This window comes from Larimichthys crocea, chromosome XVIII, assembly GCF_000972845.2.
Source record: "Larimichthys crocea isolate SSNF chromosome XVIII, L_crocea_2.0, whole genome shotgun sequence".
In the NCBI taxonomy this organism is placed as follows: domain Eukaryota; kingdom Metazoa; phylum Chordata; class Actinopteri; family Sciaenidae; genus Larimichthys; species Larimichthys crocea.
In genome coordinates this window covers 18,938,210-18,956,889 of record NC_040028.1, presented here as the reverse complement: position 1 = coordinate 18,956,889, position 18,680 = coordinate 18,938,210, and the positions used below count along the sequence as shown (strand labels likewise).

General features: G+C 42.4%; 2 protein-coding genes across 6 annotated transcripts in view; one reads left to right on the top strand and one right to left on the bottom strand.

Annotated features, from left to right (window-relative positions):
• Positions 1 to 6,779, bottom strand: part of nalcn (sodium leak channel, non-selective) — a 63,421-nt gene extending 56,642 nt beyond the window's left edge. The window contains exons 1-5 of one of the 5 annotated variants that reach the window (XM_019255789.2): positions 6,711 to 6,779; positions 3,170 to 3,292; positions 2,887 to 2,948; positions 2,069 to 2,209; positions 1,789 to 1,971 (exon numbers count right to left, since the gene is read on the bottom strand). In XM_019255789.2, coding sequence (XP_019111334.1) covers positions 1,789 to 1,971; positions 2,069 to 2,209; positions 2,887 to 2,928 — 366 coding nt within the window. In that variant the 5' untranslated portion in view covers positions 2,929 to 2,948; positions 3,170 to 3,292; positions 6,711 to 6,779. Of the gene's footprint in view, positions 1 to 1,788; positions 1,972 to 2,068; positions 2,210 to 2,886; positions 2,949 to 3,168; positions 5,083 to 6,710 lie in introns of those variants that run through there. The other 4 variants (XM_019255792.2, XM_027290991.1, XM_019255790.2 and 1 more) reach the window with 4 other exon arrangements.
• A 3,436-nt stretch (positions 6,780 to 10,215) lies between these two features.
• itgbl1 (integrin, beta-like 1) overlaps positions 10,216 to 18,680 on the top strand; it is a 41,532-nt gene continuing 33,067 nt past the window's right edge. Inside the window, exons 1-2 of the mRNA XM_019255710.2 lie at positions 10,216 to 10,508; positions 13,734 to 13,936. Coding sequence (XP_019111255.1) covers positions 10,417 to 10,508; positions 13,734 to 13,936 — 295 coding nt within the window. The 5' untranslated portion in view covers positions 10,216 to 10,416. The remainder of the gene's footprint in view (positions 10,509 to 13,733; positions 13,937 to 18,680) is intronic.

The following is an 18,680-nucleotide window of genomic DNA, read 5'->3' as shown; positions in this document are numbered from 1 at the left end:
AACTTACAAAGAGAGAGAGTCTGTAAAAAGCTCTTAGGGGGGGGTCGGCCTTCTGCAGGAAACTGCAAATAGGAGGGTGTGTTCCGAAATGCTCTACAGATGAGACCATGTTTGATCACACTGACAAGAGCGAAAGCATGCAATTACTTCAGCAGGCTGTGGGGAGCGTTCGTTTTGTGCAGGCACTTTCATCAGCTAGATGCAAAATGTTGAATACGCGCACTTTAAAATGCTAATAAATTAAAATGTTAGAAACCTTGAAATCCGAATGTGCGAAGTTTCACAGAAACATGCACAGGAGGTAAACAGGAAAATCATTTTGCAGGCAAAGGTGAGACTTTGTCTGCCTTTAAGAACTAAAAAGAAACATTTAGAGAAAAAAGAAGAAGAAGAAGAAGAAGGGATGTTCTAGTTTTCACGCTGTTTCCCTGCACTGGAGGACAATTCTGTGTCCTCCAGTGCCTCCCTGCTTGTTATCCTTGATTTGACAATTAAGCTGTCCACACTTTTTATGGCAGTAATTACGGGCCTTTCATCTGCCAGCTGGATTTGAATTGTGTTGATTCATCTCAATTTACAGCTCGATACATCTACTGAGGTTGAGTTTAAAGTGTGACTAAAAAAAATCAGACGCAGTGCACAGAAATGCCAACCTTGGTAGGCAGCTGGATTCGCAAGATCACGAAGGTTCATACCAATCATCAGTGTGGTATGAGCTACAGACATGGTTTGATAGAGTTTAGCGGAGTAATATCAAAATTGTTGAGCAAAGAATGGCACTGAAGGTGTTTCTGGACAGAAAAGATGTTTCTGAATGGCTGTGATGAGAGTTTGACTATGCTATATGTCTCTGGTTGATGTTTTCCTGTTGTCCAATGACAACTTCCCCGATGGTTCTACAAAAAAGGCCACACCTCTGAATATTATCGACTGAGATGATGTACCAACGTGTGGTCAGTCGGGTGGTGGAGCTTTGTTTTGTCCACTGCATTTTGCAAAAATTCCTGACTGCCAGTAAACAAAGTGGATATGTCTCCTCGAGCTCCACACAGGTCGAAATCTCACAGAAACAAAGTCACGTGTGTGATATATAGGCTACCTGCACATTCAAACTATAAACCCAGGGTAGCCTACATACATTGTTTGGCATTTACCGCTGGTTAATTGCTCCATAACTCTGTGTTTTGGTTCTGGATTTTGTTCCCGTCTGGTTTTCCTAGCCTAGTGTGCTGATTGTCTTTGAAGACAGACAGAGACATAGCCGTACGTTCTGATTGCATTCTGTAACCAGCCACGGATCTCACCTGGATTACCGGGCTACACTACAATTCAGGTGACCAGGCTTGCCATATTAATCAGGCCATAGAACGGGAGGTGTACCATCTTTTCCCATTTTAGCTCAGAGCCAGAGGAGAGGGCTCGTTTGTTGTGTCTGGTCTGAGCATTGCGGCTGTACATTAAAGCGAGTCAGAGCTTCAGACGTTGAGAACAGCTGTTTGTGTGTCACAGCAGGAAACAGCCGGGCAGTGCACTGTCTAAACAGAGGCTCTCCCACCGGATTGTTGATACAATCAAACAGGCTTATGAAGAAGCAGGTGAACCTGCCCACTCAGGTGTTATCTGTCATTCTGCCAGGGGTGTGGACACATCCTGGGCAGCAACGTAGGAGGTGTTATTATCGGAGAGCTCTGCGGCGGCATCCAGCAACAGCATCTTAGACTTTTTTGAGGTTCTATCATCTTAATCTGGCTTCTACAAAGTGACCAGTAGGTGTGAAGTCCTGGATACCTTGATGATTCCTCTGATGTGCATCTTGGCGATCATCTCGGCGGTGTAGAGGAACATGAGCAGTGTGTCCAGCGTGAACGTCACATATTGCAACGGAGGGTAATGCTCAAACGTCTTGGGGGTGTTCATGCACACGGAGATGACGCTGATGATGGCGCAGGCCCGCAGCAGAGTGTGCACCCACTGCAGGAAGAAACAATGACAAACGGCGCTTCGATCATGTTGTCACGTTCGGTTTTCATAAGAATATGCATCAAAGAGTGCGACTTAAAACGCTCACTGGTTTGTTGATCCAGAAGATATCAGCGCTGTCTGCGAGGGTCTCGTCCGGCCCAAAGTCGGTCATGGGCTGGGCCTCGACCCGTGAGCTCTGTTTCCTCTTCAGCATGCTGGGGCTTGCTGTGCTATACAGAGAGTGGATCTAACAGAGAGAGGGAGGCGGACCACACAGTGACCAAAGCTAAATGAGGAACAGGTGAACACTCTGGCTGCATCCAAGTCTGGGCAGGGGCAGTACCACTTTGTGAGTCCAATCATGTGGCGTACAATCGAAATAAATCAATTTAATGTGTAAGCAGCTCAGAGGCGAGGCACTTGGCATGCCGTGCGTGGCCACATTAACAGCAACTTACTAAAAGAATGGCTGCACCAAGGTTAGGTTAAAAATAGTATGAAATAAGATGTGTATCAATAGTGGCTTCTGGGTGCAATTACACTTTAGCGATGTGCATTCAGTAAAATGATCTACCCTGACTTGAATTGCCAGAACAGAGGTGCGTGTTGCATTGTCGAATGGCCACCGTGATACACAACGTAGCACACATGGAACACAGGACGAGTGTATTCACATAGGAGCAGCTCCAGTGACTTACCACGTGAAAGATCATACACGATCTTCATCATATCGAGCACAAAGGCGGCGGTAGATTACACTGTACGACCTACTGTACAGTGTGAGTCTTAACCGTGTATGTCCGTGTGTTTATATGTGTGTGTGTGTGTGTGTGTGTGTATGCAGAAAAACAAAAGTGTACAGGCTGTTTCAACATAAGAACACAAGAAGAAATGACACTCTGAATGGAGACAAAGCGCACATACCAAAGGGAAAAGTAAAGCTGAAATTGCTCCAGCACTGCACATAACATGCGATCAGGCATACCCTGTAAATAACACACAACAGTTAGTCAACATCATGGCTCATATGGTGTACAGTACACTACCCACATCTACAGTACGCTCATAGAGACAGGAATGCCCACCACGTCTGACATCAAGGCATATATGCGACACACTCTGTGAGTGAGTGACTGAGGTGTTGTGGAATAAAGAAGATGGGGTGGAGGAGGACAGGTGGGGGTGGGGGGGGGGGTGGGGGACTCACTGTGAGGCTCCTCATTGGTGCGTTCATCCCCAGGTCACAGAGAGGGTGGAGAGACCAACCAGAGAGAGAGAGAGAGAGAGACTAGAGATGCAAAAAGGAGAACGTCCTAAAGGCCTGGAGGTCCTGCGGCAGCGGTCGGTGAATGGTAGCAGTCATAAGAGCAGTAAAGAGAGGTGAGACAACATGTACAACAACTCATGCATTTTAATCAGTCCACCCAACTTACAGTGGTATGTAGCCATGCAGATGGTTTTGGATATACTTGTCCAACTTTTAAAGATATCTACACTATATCTGAGATCTCTGGTGTGCTCTCACACATCTCTTTCTAGAAACAATGTAACTTTTACTCTGGATATTCCACAGAACACACTCAGAATAATGTTCTATTTCTCTGGCAGTAAAATCTTCAACGTAAGCCCAAATAAATGAGACTTGACATCGATGTGAGCACCATAAGGTCCGTTTACCTTCATTATACTGGGATAGATCTAAAACTATCTGCATGGCTAGATAGGAACTCGTGTGTTATGTAAATTTGGGTGAATCAATCCTTCAGGAAACAGCATTGAAATAATTATAATTCAGTAATGTGAGACAGTGAAAGTATAGTATATATCACTGAAATGATTCAAATAAACATTAAACACAACATGTCTCTGCTAATTTTAGAACCGTAGACATAAACAAAAAAGGAAGAAAACACATCAATTTAAAAAATAAAACTGCATCATCACCAAAGGTTCCCATCCAAGGAATGTGCCGATATCCCAAAGTGAAACTGAACAAAAATAATTATTACAATAAACAGAGGAAGTGTGACAGCTTTTCTTTATCAAGTTTCAATTTCTTCTTTAAGTTTTTAACTCAACAGTAGAAAACAGAGCAGATGAGCTGAAAAGACATCTACCGTCTCAGTTTAACATCAGTGTGTTAAACAGAATAACTGACTCCAATAAATGACATTTTAAAGACTTTAAACTTTGAATGAAGACAGATTTTTGTCTAGAGTGGTTCAAAAACATTTTTTTAAGTAAAAATCTCTCCGGATGGGAATGCTGCTCGAACAATGTAACTGTATCACCCCTGTTTTCTTTTATGCTCTTACCAAGAAAAGAAACTGTCCATCCTATAAACCCCATGTAGTTAGGAGCAATTTCCCAGTGTAATTGCTACACTTAACATATGCAGATGGAGACGTGAGGAAGAGTGAAAACAAAATTACAGGGTCTAAGTGCTATTATGTGGGAGTATAGGTGGCAAAGACTGCAATTACTTTCCCATTTGGAGAGAGGACATGTTCCTCACGGGCAGGATGCGATCACTGGGCAGATTAATTGTAACTGTGAGTATTTGTTGGGAGTCTGCAAACTTTTCTTTGCTGAAGTTTTACTCTTGAAGAGTGTACTCTGGTAGTATCATGTTAATTACAGCAGACACGACAAAGTTTGGTCGATGTGGGCAGCACATTTCTAGAACCACAGCCTGCCACAGAATTTCAGCGGTCTCATATGGGTCCACTTTGCTCAGATTGGAAAGTACTGAGACATTTCCAAGGGCTATGATACACTCACTGATGTAATTTAAAGCTACACTAATCGATATTTTACATGAACAATGGTTCAAATGATGATGTGGAAAGTTAAACTTGTCAGTCATGATGACAAACACATGGAGAGTTATCACATAACTCCAGTAGTTCTATCTTTGTGTGTGGTGTTTTTGCAGTATTTCCAGCAGCAGCAGGCAGATCTGGTCAAACAAAACGCTCTGATAGTGAAACCTTTAGCACCTTAAGGGACAGACAGGCTGATATTTCCTCCAGAAAAAACAAGAACAGAGCTAAAAATGAGAGTGAATATTAGGTTTATATATATGAAAGCTTTTAAGCTGCCTGTTGCATCTGAAAATGATGCAGAATGGTAGAGCTGTGGACCGTTCAATCAAAACAAGAAGCTGAAAGATGCTACAATGCTTCGTAGAGCTGCAAAGTCAGGTGATAAGTCTCTATGAGACTGTTACTATGAGTGACACCTTTCATGCTACACATTGTTGATTGAAGCAGCATTAAACACATTAAAAGGTCCAGTGTGTCTGATTTACAGAATATAATATTCATAACTACGTAAGGAGAGAGACAGGAAAAGACTCAACTAACTGGTCAAGAGGTCCAGCTCTGTCCTGGACTGTCCTCTAGACTCCACAGAGGACGTTAGTAAAGCTGACATCCGTCATGAACAACTCCTCTCACCTCCTGCATGAGACTGTGGAGGCCTTAAACACCTCCTTCAGCCACAGACTGCCACTCCAACCATGTAAGGAGGAGCGCTACCACAGGTCCTTCATCCCAACACCAGCATGGCTTCATGACTTATTTATTTATGAGTAATTTCTTATCCAACTTGTGTATATGAGCTGCTGTTACAAGTGAATTATTATGTTTGTGTGTGTCCTTTATACAGATGCCACAGAGTCTAACATGTTGAACAGACAAACTAAACATTCACACTCCTTCACACTGGACCTTTATACATAAGCATACTTATATAGTCTATGACAAACACTCAGCTTTGACTATTTAGGCCTCTAGAAAGAAGTCACAATTGACACCTTATGTGGCATACTGAATATTAAATTGTATTTCATTTGCATGGTAGAAAGTTATCTTCCAGCTCTGTTTACAGTGGTTTAAAGGTCCAGTGTGTAGGATTTAGCGGCACCTACAGGGTGAAGCTGCAGATTGCAACCAAATGAATACGCTCCCACGCCTCACCCTCTCCTTCCAAACATGTAGGTACATGTAAAAAGCAAAAGGTCATATCTGTTTCAATGTTTAGTTTGTCACTGTAGATATAAAAGGCAACAAAAACACAACAATTCATACGCTCAGGTGATTATACACTAAAGAAGACATACTTATTTCTAGTAAAGAATTACTCCTAAATCGTACACACTGGACCTTTAAAGAGTGCTCAGCTGATGGTGTGGATCATAATCTTTAAGGAAAGAACAAATCAGACATGATGAGAGGTAAGATGTAAGTGCAGTACAGGCCCCACTATCATGGTCTCACAGGCTTCAATGGGCCACTGTGATCTGTGACCACCTGACTGCCCTCTGTAACAAAATAATCTGACACACACACATGTGGATGTCAATCCAGAAAAACAAAATAAAATCCATATCCATCCCGAGACCCTGAAAGCTGAATGAATGACATCCACGGGAGCCAAGGTTACTATGGAAACGGATGAGCGCTATAGTCGGGTTAAAAACAAGAGAAACGCGGCGCGTAAACAACAAACGGTGCGTCCTTAAACCAAACTGCTATCATACGTGACAACCTGCCCACGCACACGACGATAGATTTTTTTTCTACCAAGGCCTACTCCGGACGGAGACAACCTGTCCACTTCCTGGAGAAGCAGCAGGCTAGCTCACAGCAGCATCAACAGTACCGAGCGTAATGTGCATCCTTTTGACGCACGGCATCTGGATGTCCGCTTTTACGCGTTAAAGAAAAACATAGTGGATGACTTACGGAGAGGAGGATTTCCCTTATCTGTCGTGTCTCGTCCAGTCCAATACATCAGCTGTTTTTTTTTTTTTTTTTTTTGTTCCCTTTCCCGGATGTGTAGGGACCGTGTGTGTGGGAGAGAGAGTGCGGGAGCGCGCCAGCACCAGCCGCTCATGCAGCGGAGGCGCGCAGCCGTCTCCATGGTAACAGTGAGAGGAGAAGGTCCTCAGGTTTGCTGCATCACCACCAGCAGTCTCACCAAATAGTTTGATTTCCGCCTTGTTCCTCACTGTGATGGGAAATTGTGTCAGAGCACCATCATTATAACAAATACCACTTACGGTGTTTCAGATTTTTAAAAATATTCTTTTTATACCTATTTTCTCTGTTTTAATTGCCATCCTGCAGTATCATAAATCAGGAGAAGCTTTTATAATATGTGAATAAAGCTTTTCTAGTCGTGCCCGGTGAAGTAAAGCGTGAACTTTTTTCTGATTTGAGCTGCCAGGTCCAGTAAAGGAGCAGTGTAGACTTCCTGTGGGAAGAAAGGTGCAAATTGAATGATCCACCTCAGTCTGCTGTGTGTGTTTAACATAGCTGTTCACAGGGTTAGTCCTTCCTTTGGCCTGAGTTTGCCTCAGGCAGTTTTTAAAGGCCACCAGAATACAAAATGTGCAGACATACTGTGGGCCTATACATTATGTAACATCCTAACAGTTAACCACGTTTTATGCTGGATGGCCTGAAAATGTGTTTGTAGGGTCGCTACTGTATTATTTATCAAACTGTAGTGTTATTCTAGATAGGTGGCCAAAAACATTCTGTGATGTCGGATGCTGTGATGCTGAAGTTTGCATGTTCTCCCTGTGTCTGCGTGGGTTCTCTCCAGGGTACTCCGGCATACAGTCCAAAGACATTGGTGATTCTAAATTGCCCGTAGGTGTGAATGTGAATGCTTATTTGTCTCTTTGTGCTCTGTGATGAGCTGGTGACTTGTCCAGGGTGCACCCCGCCCCCACGTAAAGTCAGCTGGGATAGGCCGTACCAACCATTCTTAAAAACAAAGGATTGACTGTAGGTGGCTATAATCCAAAGGTCAGTTTGGACAGTACAAAAACTGCAAACAAGAAACAGACATGAATTTAAAAAAAAAGGCAAAAAAATATTTGAATTGTTTGGGCAGAATCTGTTATTTTATAATGACATTTCTACATTTTATGATATGGGGAAAACATAAAAACATTATTTGCCATGGTCACATAAAATGAATAAACACTGTAGATCTACAGTGTGTGCATTAGGGGAAGCGGCATTATATTAACATCATTGGCTGAGTTCAATGAGCCAGATATTTTACTGAATAAAACGTGAAGGTCACTTCACCGTGTTTTGTTGTTGTTTGTTTTTGTGATTCATTGATTTAAATAAATAAGTAGTCATTTATTAGCACCGTAGTTAATAATGCATCACAGCAGTAGGTGTTGGAATAGTGGGTGAAAACTGCCTCAATAATTTAAATGATAGTAAAATCTTCACTTCCAACTTTCGCATTGGAACGGGTCAGTGGGCTTGGCCTTCCCAATAACCACATTACTGGTTCCATCACTTGAAATCATTAAATGAAACACAGCTCAATTCAAGAATCTACACTCATTAATTACACTTCTGACAAATACTATAATTCAGTCTGAAAGGGTATGCAGGCATGACCACGCTCCTCAGCGGGTATGTGCAGGTGTCAGCACAGTAATAAGTATGAATGAAGCAGGTGATGTCAATTAGTTAACAGGTCTTTCTCTGAGCAGACGGCACGTGGAACTAATACAGCTAATGAAGCCCAGGCAGCCATTATCCTCAATACTGGTGCAACTACAGCTGCTGCTATTGTTTCAGGGTAACAGTGAACTAAGGCCACATGTTGCTCTCCTTAATGTTATCAGCTTGGTCCAAATATTCTTGTAGCTACACTCGTTCTTGAAAAAGGCCACGAATCATACCGATGTCAAGATTCATCTTTTTTATTTCCTCCTCATTCTCCTCCAACGTCGACAAACAATCTTGAGACACCTTGACACCGTGAAAACTGAAACATAAAAGTCTAAACGAGGCCAATGCAGCACAAAATAATAAACCAAATACAGTCCCATATACAAATAATACACAGGCAAACAAAAGTATATTTACCCTGTGCGCCTCTAGAACATAGTGTAGTCTATTTGTTATCTTTCTTGACCGTGCACCGCCACAATTCCTCATGCAACAAATCATGTGACTGTACATTTCAAAATAAAATAGGCCCCACATTGAAACTCTTTCTTTCTCTTTACTCTCTCATTTTAATACTCTAAACTGATTATGAATTTATTCTTATTTATTAACCTTTTAAAACCATTTCATTAACTCATGTCTCAAACAGTTAGAATACTGGACTGACAGCTACAACACAACATATTGGATGGTAGTGCCTTACCTGTCACTGAATGGCAGACATTCTCATGAGACTCATGAAAACAGAACGTTTGCATTCTGCTTTACATCCATCCATCCATCCATCCATCCATCCATCCATCCATCCATCATGGCGGCGGCAGGTTTAGCAGGGCGCTCCAGATGTCCTTCTCCCCAGCAACACATTCCCGCTCCACCTGGGGGATCCCGAGGCATTCCCTGGTTAGATGGACTATATAGTCCCTCAAGCATGTTCCGGGTCTTCCCCTGGGTCTCGTCCCAGTTGGACTTGCCCAGGAACACCTCCAAAGGGAGGCATCCTAATCAGATGCCCGAACCACCTCACCTGGCTCCTTTGAGCATGAAGGAGCAGCAGCTGCTGTATACTCTCAGCTCCCTCCGGATGTCCGAGCTCCTCACCCTATCTCCAGGGCTGAGGAAGCTCATTTCGGCCGCTTGTATCCGTGATCTCATTCCTTTGGTCGCTACCCAAAGCTCATGACCATAGGCGAGGGTTGGAACGTAGACGGACTAGAAAAGGGGGAGCTTCAGCTTTTGTTAGAAATGATATCAGTTCCATCAAATCAGAGTCAAAATGTGCAGAAGTAATTACCGCAGCGCTGTGTTGAATTGTCATAGCAGGAAAAGCACAGGTGTTATTAATAACATAAACAATGGCTCTTTTCCATTCAAGTGTTCCAGTAAGTCATGACAGTGTGACAGTGAGCCAGCGTAAAAAAAATAAAATACCAGGACCCTTAAAGTGAAGCAGCTAAGTGGAATTCAACCATCATTATTTTATTATCCGCACCTGTGAATGTCCTATTGTGACATGTCGAAACTGTCCTGAGAGAAAAGGCCTATTAGAGGTTGATTCTAATTTATAATTAACAACATCAAAAGGAAAGACTACAGCACCGTAGAGCAATCATCTGGAAAAGGAAGGGGGGAAAAAGTAAAACAAAACATTGCAGAAAAACGTCTGCTTCTAATTACATCTCAAACCGGTGACTTAACTTTTCATTTTGGCAGTTTTCCCCATTCCAGCTCCTGCCCAGGACTGTGTCTGAGAGTCAGGACTAATCAAAGGCACTTGTATGGAGAGGACTGCTGGCCTCTGAAGGGATCGAGCCAGTTCAGGCCAGCCTGCCTCTGCTCTTTCTCTCCTTCTCTCCTTTCCTTTACCCTCTCACTCTCTCTTCCTGTCCTGTCTGTTTAAGGAGAGAAAGACTTGGGAAATTCCTTCAAGCTACTTTACTTCAGGTTTCTGTGGGATTTAAACATGCACACTGAGGTTTTGGTACAGTCCATGTTAGTGCCGTTGTTTCTCATTCTGCTCTCTACCGTGGAGGACACTTTGTTACAATCGGTGAGGTGAGTTTTCACACAGCTTTGTGTTTTTTTTTTTTTCTCTTCTTGTTTATTTTGGGGAAGTCTGGAGAGCAAGAAGGAAGAGGGAGGTGCAGAGATTTGCTGACAAAGACAAGATCTGCAGAGTACAATGTGGAAAAGTTTTTAGGAGTGCCTATACATGTAGTTTGCACTTGCAGTTATTTTGTGCAGTTTCTTCATGCTGCTACTTGCCAATAATTCTGCATGACAAAGCATGGAGGGGAAAGCCTGCTCCTCTGTTTCCGTTATTGCCGTTGCATAGCACTTTTTAAAAAACTTTTAACATTTCATTTATTTTCACTGACAAGTCAGCTGACGTGAATTACCATCAACAATGTTATGACAGCTTTAGTGGGTCGGGGGTTTGCAGCAAAAGAAGCTCCGGTGACATTTTGGCTCGGGCGAGGGTTAAAGCTTTTACTGAGCAATAATTTGCAAAATCCAAAAACTTTTTCGCAAAGAACTCCTGTCTGCCTTTTGTGTTTAGAAAATCAAGAACATTTAACTTGATTGTAACTTGATTTCTCCCAAATCTTACTTTTAAATAGAAATCAATGTGAAAATGCACAAAGGAAGGAATCAGCTTAAATATGTGTGTGACAGATTCATTTCTGTTTACCGTGGCCTTTAACAGCAGAGCCTCACACAGCAGTATTGTAAATGTTGCCATATGACTCAGCTGCAGAGGGGGTGTTTACTTAAAGCAGGTGCACCGTGCCTGTGTAGTGATTATATTGTGCATGTACACAGTGTACAGTACATAGCATTTACTGGACAGCGGTGGTAAAGCCATGCACGCTTTACGCGCGGGGAGCAACAGGTGGCTACAGTGTTTTCTTCTGTGTTAAGTATGCATATCCAAATAAGTCCTACCTTGTTTGTTTACACGGTATGTCAAAAAGAGTAGGTGTGAAACATTAATGAGGCAGCAGCAGCAGGCTGTGCAGCGATTTTCCTATGACTTCAGGTCACGTGATACATTCGGAGCCCGCTGACACTTTTACCCATAAAGCTTCACACAAACAAGCTTTTTTTTTATCTTTAAAAATGTTCTCGAAGTCACTTAAATGTTATTATGCGGTTTACATTATTACTTCATGTCATGATAGTAACAGTTTGTACCTGTGTGCATGATTTGTTCCTCTCGTGAGGCAGAAAGGTGAACAAACTTTATTATTAAAAATCATTAATACAGCACGAGTTGCAGCTTCATTCAGACGTTTTCAATGTTGCATTTTTGGCCGTTTGGTCACATTCAGTGGCGTGAGAATGAGTTTGGAATTAGGAGCACAGATTTCCTCTTGTGCAGCCGTTCGCACGTCTGTGGAGCTCTGCATTGTGTTCAAATGAATTTGTTTTTCAAGAGTTGGTTTGGAGGCATCAGCATTTTTTTTTTTTTTTTTTTTTTTTTTGGTGAGGTGGCATTTCTTTTACAACGTTTCTGGTCCAGTTACTCTCAGCCCAAATAGCAGGTTGCTCACTGTGCATAGACACACACACACACATTGTACCTGCAATTCTATTCCAAACAATACAACAGGATTGTGGCTATATCTATACATGGAGCCACATATTTGTTTCATATTTCACACCAGGTGAAGCTAGCTGCCTCCGTGTGTGTCCTACTTTGACCACTTGAACTATCCTCACCACACAGTATCGAAGGCATAGTAAGGATAATAATGACAGTGTTATTTGGAGGCGTTGCGTTTACTAGAATGGAATATGTTTGCAGCGCCTCCAATGATAAAAACCTCTCACGTTTTCATATATTATTCCATTCCACATATATTATCCTCATCCACTGATGATGATAGCTCCCTATTATACAGTATACTCATCCCGATTCCATTCCAGCCCTCTATAGTGTGGCATTAACATCTGCTATAGTCGTTCTCATGGAGGCTACGTGTTCCATACACCCATTTCGAATTCAGCTGAGATTTCCATTTCCAACAAAACTGTAAATGTGTTTCCTGAAGCTGCAGCTGGAGATTTCCACTGTGGAGGAGAGACTCGTTACTCATAAGGGGCAATAAGTAAGATAATGAAGCCTGACATGGGAATATCCCCACCAATCACTGTCTTCCTTTGCCATCTTCCCCATTACCCCGTCATGACAAAGTCCCATGCTGCTGAGGCTGTAGTACCCTGCAGACCAAACAACCCTGACAGCAGGGTTACAAGCTCACAACAGATGTAAGAATCCTGATGGAGAGCAGATGAGGCTGAAGCAGGGTGTGTAAAACAGAATAGGACTGTGGTGAACTATATTCACTGACTGGCCGTTTCATTTGAATCTATCAACTACATTGTGCCCTTAAAGATCTACCTGCATTAATGATGTAAAACGATGCTGATTAGTAAGTGTCAGAGATCTGCAGTTTACCGCTCACTATTGAGGAAGCTGGTGTCTATTATATAAGGAGCAGTGAGTTAATGAGGTAGTGGTTATGGCCGCAGCCCAAGAATGTGGTCAAGCTTAAAACAAGCATCAGAGGGTGAGGCCTGCGTCTAACCTCTCGATGACACACACAATCTATATTCCATTATGATGGGAGTGTCAGGAACACTTTTGTCTGTTGATGGTTTTTGGATTTGTGTCTACTCTTTCCAAATCTGGACACTGTGTGAGGGCAGGAATAGCAAAAAGAATGTCAGCCGGCATCCAAATGAAACAAGTCTCACAGCGAGATCCCGCAGAGTCTCAGGAACAGCTGCTGGAGCATGTTCAGTGAAAGCTGAGGCTGTTTCTGTGCTGTTTGATTTATTATTATCCTGACTCCTTCATGTTCTGTTATTTTGTGTTTTTAAGGTTTTTGTTGTTTTTTTGAGGAGTCATGTTCTTCCAGATATTCTTCATCTTCTTCATGATGTTGCAGCAAAACACACACAGATGGTTTAAATTCAGTTTTAGGGTCATGCACAGATTTGCATGTGACACAGGTGACAGAAAATCAAACAGCAAAGCAGCAAAGCAACATTATAATATACTGCATTAAAGACAAAATGAATGGGTTTCCTGAATGTATACCAAACGTCTTGATGTATGAAGGTAGACATGTCTGCACCGAAGGTATTTTTTACTCAGATGTGGTATTTTGTAGGTCAAACAGACACAGGTGGCAGCACACTTGACCTTTCACCTCAGAAGTTTCCAAAGCTGCACAACAACTGACCGTCTTTCTTTTTTTTTTTTTCCCCCAGTCAGGTGGGTGGTGTATGTAAGCTGTCCACAGAGTCGTCCCTGCGCCGCTGCAAGACACCTGATGGAAAGATCTGCAGCGGGAGGGGCAAGTGCGACTGCGGCGTCTGCGTCTGCCAGGCCACGGACCCGGGGAAGTTCTATGGTCCACGCTGCGAGTGCCACGACTGGGTCTGCGCCACATACAACGAGAAAACTTGCAATGGTGCGTATGAAGATTGTCGTGTGTGATTGCACATAACACAGCCAGATGGTGTAAAAGTTTCATGTGAAGGGCGGTGCACAGGCACTTTACTACTCGGGGATGGTTGTCAGAGGTGGGTCGGTAAGTGATGCAGCAGAGCTCCTCGGTGTGGGCTTACAAACCGACTCTCCAGCTGATGTTTAGTGTCTGATCCAGCCAGGTGCTGGGAAGAATAGAGAGCCTGAGGCCACGGTCACACATAAATGGTTGCAGCCGAGTGACCATCGCCTGCCGAGAACTCAGAAGCACCCCACATAAACGGAGGAGGTGAATACGGGTGTAATTCAAAAAACTACCAGATGTCTTCAGGCTGGTAATATGATTTTTGTTTGATATGATTTCAAATAAAGAAACATGCATTTCACAGACTTGGAGTGGATTCAGAGTATTTTGGTCTCACCTGTGTTTCTTTCTCTCTTGCCAAATCGGAGGGGTGCAGTATTGTGTCCTTGAGAGCCCATTTCAGCTTGGCAGCACTTCAAAGCTTTTCATTGGTAATAGACAGCTGCTTGGTTCACGTACCTCACCAGAGCATTAGCTGTTGTTGGGAGCTTTGAACTTGAGATCCACACTTAAGAACAATTTGCCTCGTGAAACACTCCACGCTTCACGCATTATTTTTCCGAGATGAACTCACCGACTCACATGTTTCACCAGGAAAGAATAAGGAACTCGGTCGGTCGGTTGTCTTACTTAACGTCACAAAGCTTATTGAGCAGGCAAGACATCATCAGATAAACTAACATATCATCAGAAGGGAAAGATGATATGGATTTTACACTTAGCTCCAAATTTCTTTGGTACACCTAATTAAAACTACTGCAGTCCTGCAATAAATCTCATCTCCGTGAAGTCGACTTGCTATAATCAATATTTTTGATATTAACAGTGAATGAAACGACTCCATGTATGTAGAAAAGAGTTTGCTCGCGGTGAGAAGAATTATCATGTGATCTTGCGGGTCACCTCAGCTCTACGGAGCTTTATAGCGCCCTTTGACTCGTTACTTTTGGTCTATGACACGCAACTGGACTGTGGCTCACATTCGCATTTTTGGACACAGTAGAAGCTTTTTTCAACTTGACAGTGAACAATTGGAACATTTAAGTAGCTAAAGAGCTGGATATTTCCTTTTTTAGGCTGTAGTTAATAGCTATGCACTGTTCTGGGAGACTTTTTTTAATATTTAGTCTTCCCTTGTTGAACAACCAGTAGAAACGCCTCTTAGTATTGCACAATATAATTCAGCTGCAATACAAACTACAGCCTCGAACTGACCATACCTTTGAGTCACACAGTGAATGCATGAGTTTTAAAGTACAGGAGGACTGGATGCGACCTGTTATGTACTGTAAGGCTGGTCCCTTTTCTATCGATGTAAAGAAAATATTTTTGTGTCCTTTGTAGTCACTGGGCTATGGGTGTCAGGGTTTAATGGAGATATGTGTGCATCCAGAACAGGTCTAATGGAGATATGTGTGTATGTGTGTGTGTGTGTGTGAAAGAGAGGGGTAGAGTGATTTATTTGGGTAGACAAGTTGGCTGCTCATTATGGTTCAGCAGTCTGGAGTGAGAAGGCCCTGCTTCAGTCTGATAATGGGGTTTCACTCACTGCTACAGAGACTGCAAATGGAACCTAGATGTATCAGAAGAGGGATGGATTTTCACACCCAGACACACACTGGACACACACACACACACACACACACACACACACATGGGCTCATTCTCATAGTCGAACACTGTATGTGCACACACACAAATATGGACGACCGACCACATTCTCAGACAATCGTGCGCCCACGTGCATACAGGGGCTGAGGAATTATGTTCAAAGCATATTGAGAAGAATACGCACACGTTGCTCAATGGCCCGTGCAGCATGCATGGTCTGCTGTCTGAGATCGGCAGCCAATTTCTCTCCCTGCGGCTTCCTTATCTCTGCCTCTCACAACTGCCCACCGATAAGATCCGATAGATTTTTTTTTTTTCCTCTCCTCAGGGATAAACTGTGTTTTTCCTCTCCGAAAAACATTAGCTTTCCTGGCATTTAAATGGTCCTTCAGTTTGGACGGCATTCATCGGGCGTAGATGGGCTAATTCAGATCCTCTCAGGTTGAAAGCAACAAGTCGAGCCGGTTGAAGAAGCTTGGCGTGAGACATTTTTTAAATTTAGGTCTGAAAATCTAGATTGCTGTCAGTGAAAAACGTCTTTTGATCTCGTGTCTTTTTGTTATGCTGCTTAGTGACGGTAATTGTGCAGTCACCACAGAGCCCCTCGCTTTGAAACAAGATCTCGGCCCTTTCTGTTGTGGGGAGTTTGCATGATGGTCTTTTCTTTTGTTGTGTGAGTTTCCACTTTGGGTGCAAGTCAACTGAACTGGAAGCACTCCATTTACTGTATATACTATGTGTCTATGTATACAGATGAATATAGCAAACAGCCCAGGGTGATCATGCCTAATGCACGCTGGGATGGAGACATTATAGAAGTAGGCCATATACTAAAATGTTCTCTATCTGTTATGTTCCGAGCAAACAAGTTATATTATGTTATTATGTCAGAATTATTCCCAGAATAGTCGATGCAGCCGAGCTCCTTCTGATTTTTTCTTCCTTTTTCATATCCAGCATCTCTGGTTGTGTTTATGAAATATCCATTGTGCAATCATGGTAAGAATTATTTAGAAGGTGTTTCTATGTTAAGAAAAATCAATGATATCAAACCTTTAACTTGGAATTGATACTGGTTAATTATCCTCCCATGTCTTTAATGTACTGTGTGCATGATTACCACTGCAAAGTGCTGAGAACTGATTAGACAGCAGAATAGCAAAAACATATTCAGAGTTATAACACTTGTTTTTATGGTAAAAAACTGACAGCTGTGGTTGCCAGAATGAATACGGTATAACCTTTTCTAATATTACAGTAATAGGTTATTAGAACTATTGATTTCATGTTTAAGGCAAGCGTTTTATTCCATATTGTAGATTTTACAATGAAAAACTGTAAAATTACAGTAAAATGAAATTAATATGTAAATATTACGGTGTTTCTAATATAAAATACTTATTTTGTTATGTGTAAATTCCCTTAAAATGCCCTACAATTAAAGGATTTGAACAATGACATACTTTACATCATGGTTTGGCAGTTCTTCACTGTAAAACCTACAGACATTTCTTACAGTGTACTCAATTCATGACATTATTTGTACCAGTAAAAATAATTTCATCCCAATATGATATTTTATTTGTGATAGGCCATGACATTTGAGTTTTAGTTTTTAGAGGAGTTGGCGTTGATCTTTCTTGGATTCCCATGAAGCACTAACGTCATCACTCACGTTTTTTCCTCCCTTTAGTACATCCCACATTGTAACAGAGCGACGGGATGATGACCGAACATCTGTCACCAACTGTGCAAAGCCTTTTTGTCATGTTCACTCCTTTTACTGTTCTACATTACATGACAAACATACCCTCTGAGCGTATAAACCTGTTTTTGAGTGTGTGAAGAAATATTGAAATCAGGATCTAGAGTTATCTGTGTGTCATCGCTGTAATAACTCCACAGATGTCATAGATGAAGGCCAACGTGGCAATGTTTCCATTCTCTTTCACAGCCTCCCCTCTTTTTCCCCTCATTGATGAGCCACGTGAAATCTCTCTCTCTCTCTCTCCCCCTCACTCACAGCTGTCCGTCTCTCTCTCTCTCTCTAAGTCTGCGTTGGACCGAGCTGTGTTTTTCTCTGGTGTGTGTGTGTGTGTCTGAGATTTATGGCCTTTTTCCATTGTCAGAAACACAGAGGGTGGCCCGGCGCTCTGCAGGCCAGCTTTGTCCCAGTGAAAAAAAAAAAAACGCTTGTAATTACAACACTTGTGAGTAATTACTTTTACAATATTGGGTAGCATTAGACCATTATATCAAGACTGAACCCCTTAGTGAGCAATCATCTTTGGGTTCAGTCCTTATTGGAAGGTAATGATTCATTCATTTAAAATATTCGTTATCTAAGACTCTTGATACAATAACACTTAGTGTAATAGCACGCAAAATGTTTGATTGAACGCGGGTCAATAGTTTTCTTTTGCATCTCGGCTAATAGCTACCATCCCCTCAGCCACTCAATGTGGATTGAGGCAGGAAGCCAAGTCTGCAGTCCAGAACAATCTGTAACTTTATGATTCTGGCAGACTGTTTTTGTTTTATTTTTATATCGGCCCTATCTCAAAGGAGCAGTTGAATCCGAGCAGAGGGTATGCAGGGTTTTCAGAGCTTCTGTTCTTTTCCTGCCTCTGTGCCCCCACCACCACCACCACCAGCCCCTCTCTGCTTTCAGAGAAGATCCCACCCAAGGGAGGAGGCTCTGTGTCGGCAGCACATAACAAGTCAGTTTGTTCAGCACTGTTCCAAATCAAACTCCTCCAGATGTACTTCCAGTCAGTGTTACATAATCTTCTGATGTTGCTTCCAATATGGACACATTATAGACAGATGCTGTAAACATAGGAGAACGGCTCACTAATGGCTGTCCAAAGCGACTAATAGATTTAATACATAATTTCTGTTGATTTCCAAAAGTGAGTGAGACAGAGAGATGGAGAGAGAGAGAAATAGCCACCCACAGTGGAATGCAGTCCTTGAGCCATTACAGCCCATGAAATTGTTCGTCTCTGTATTTTTTCTCTTCGAGTACATA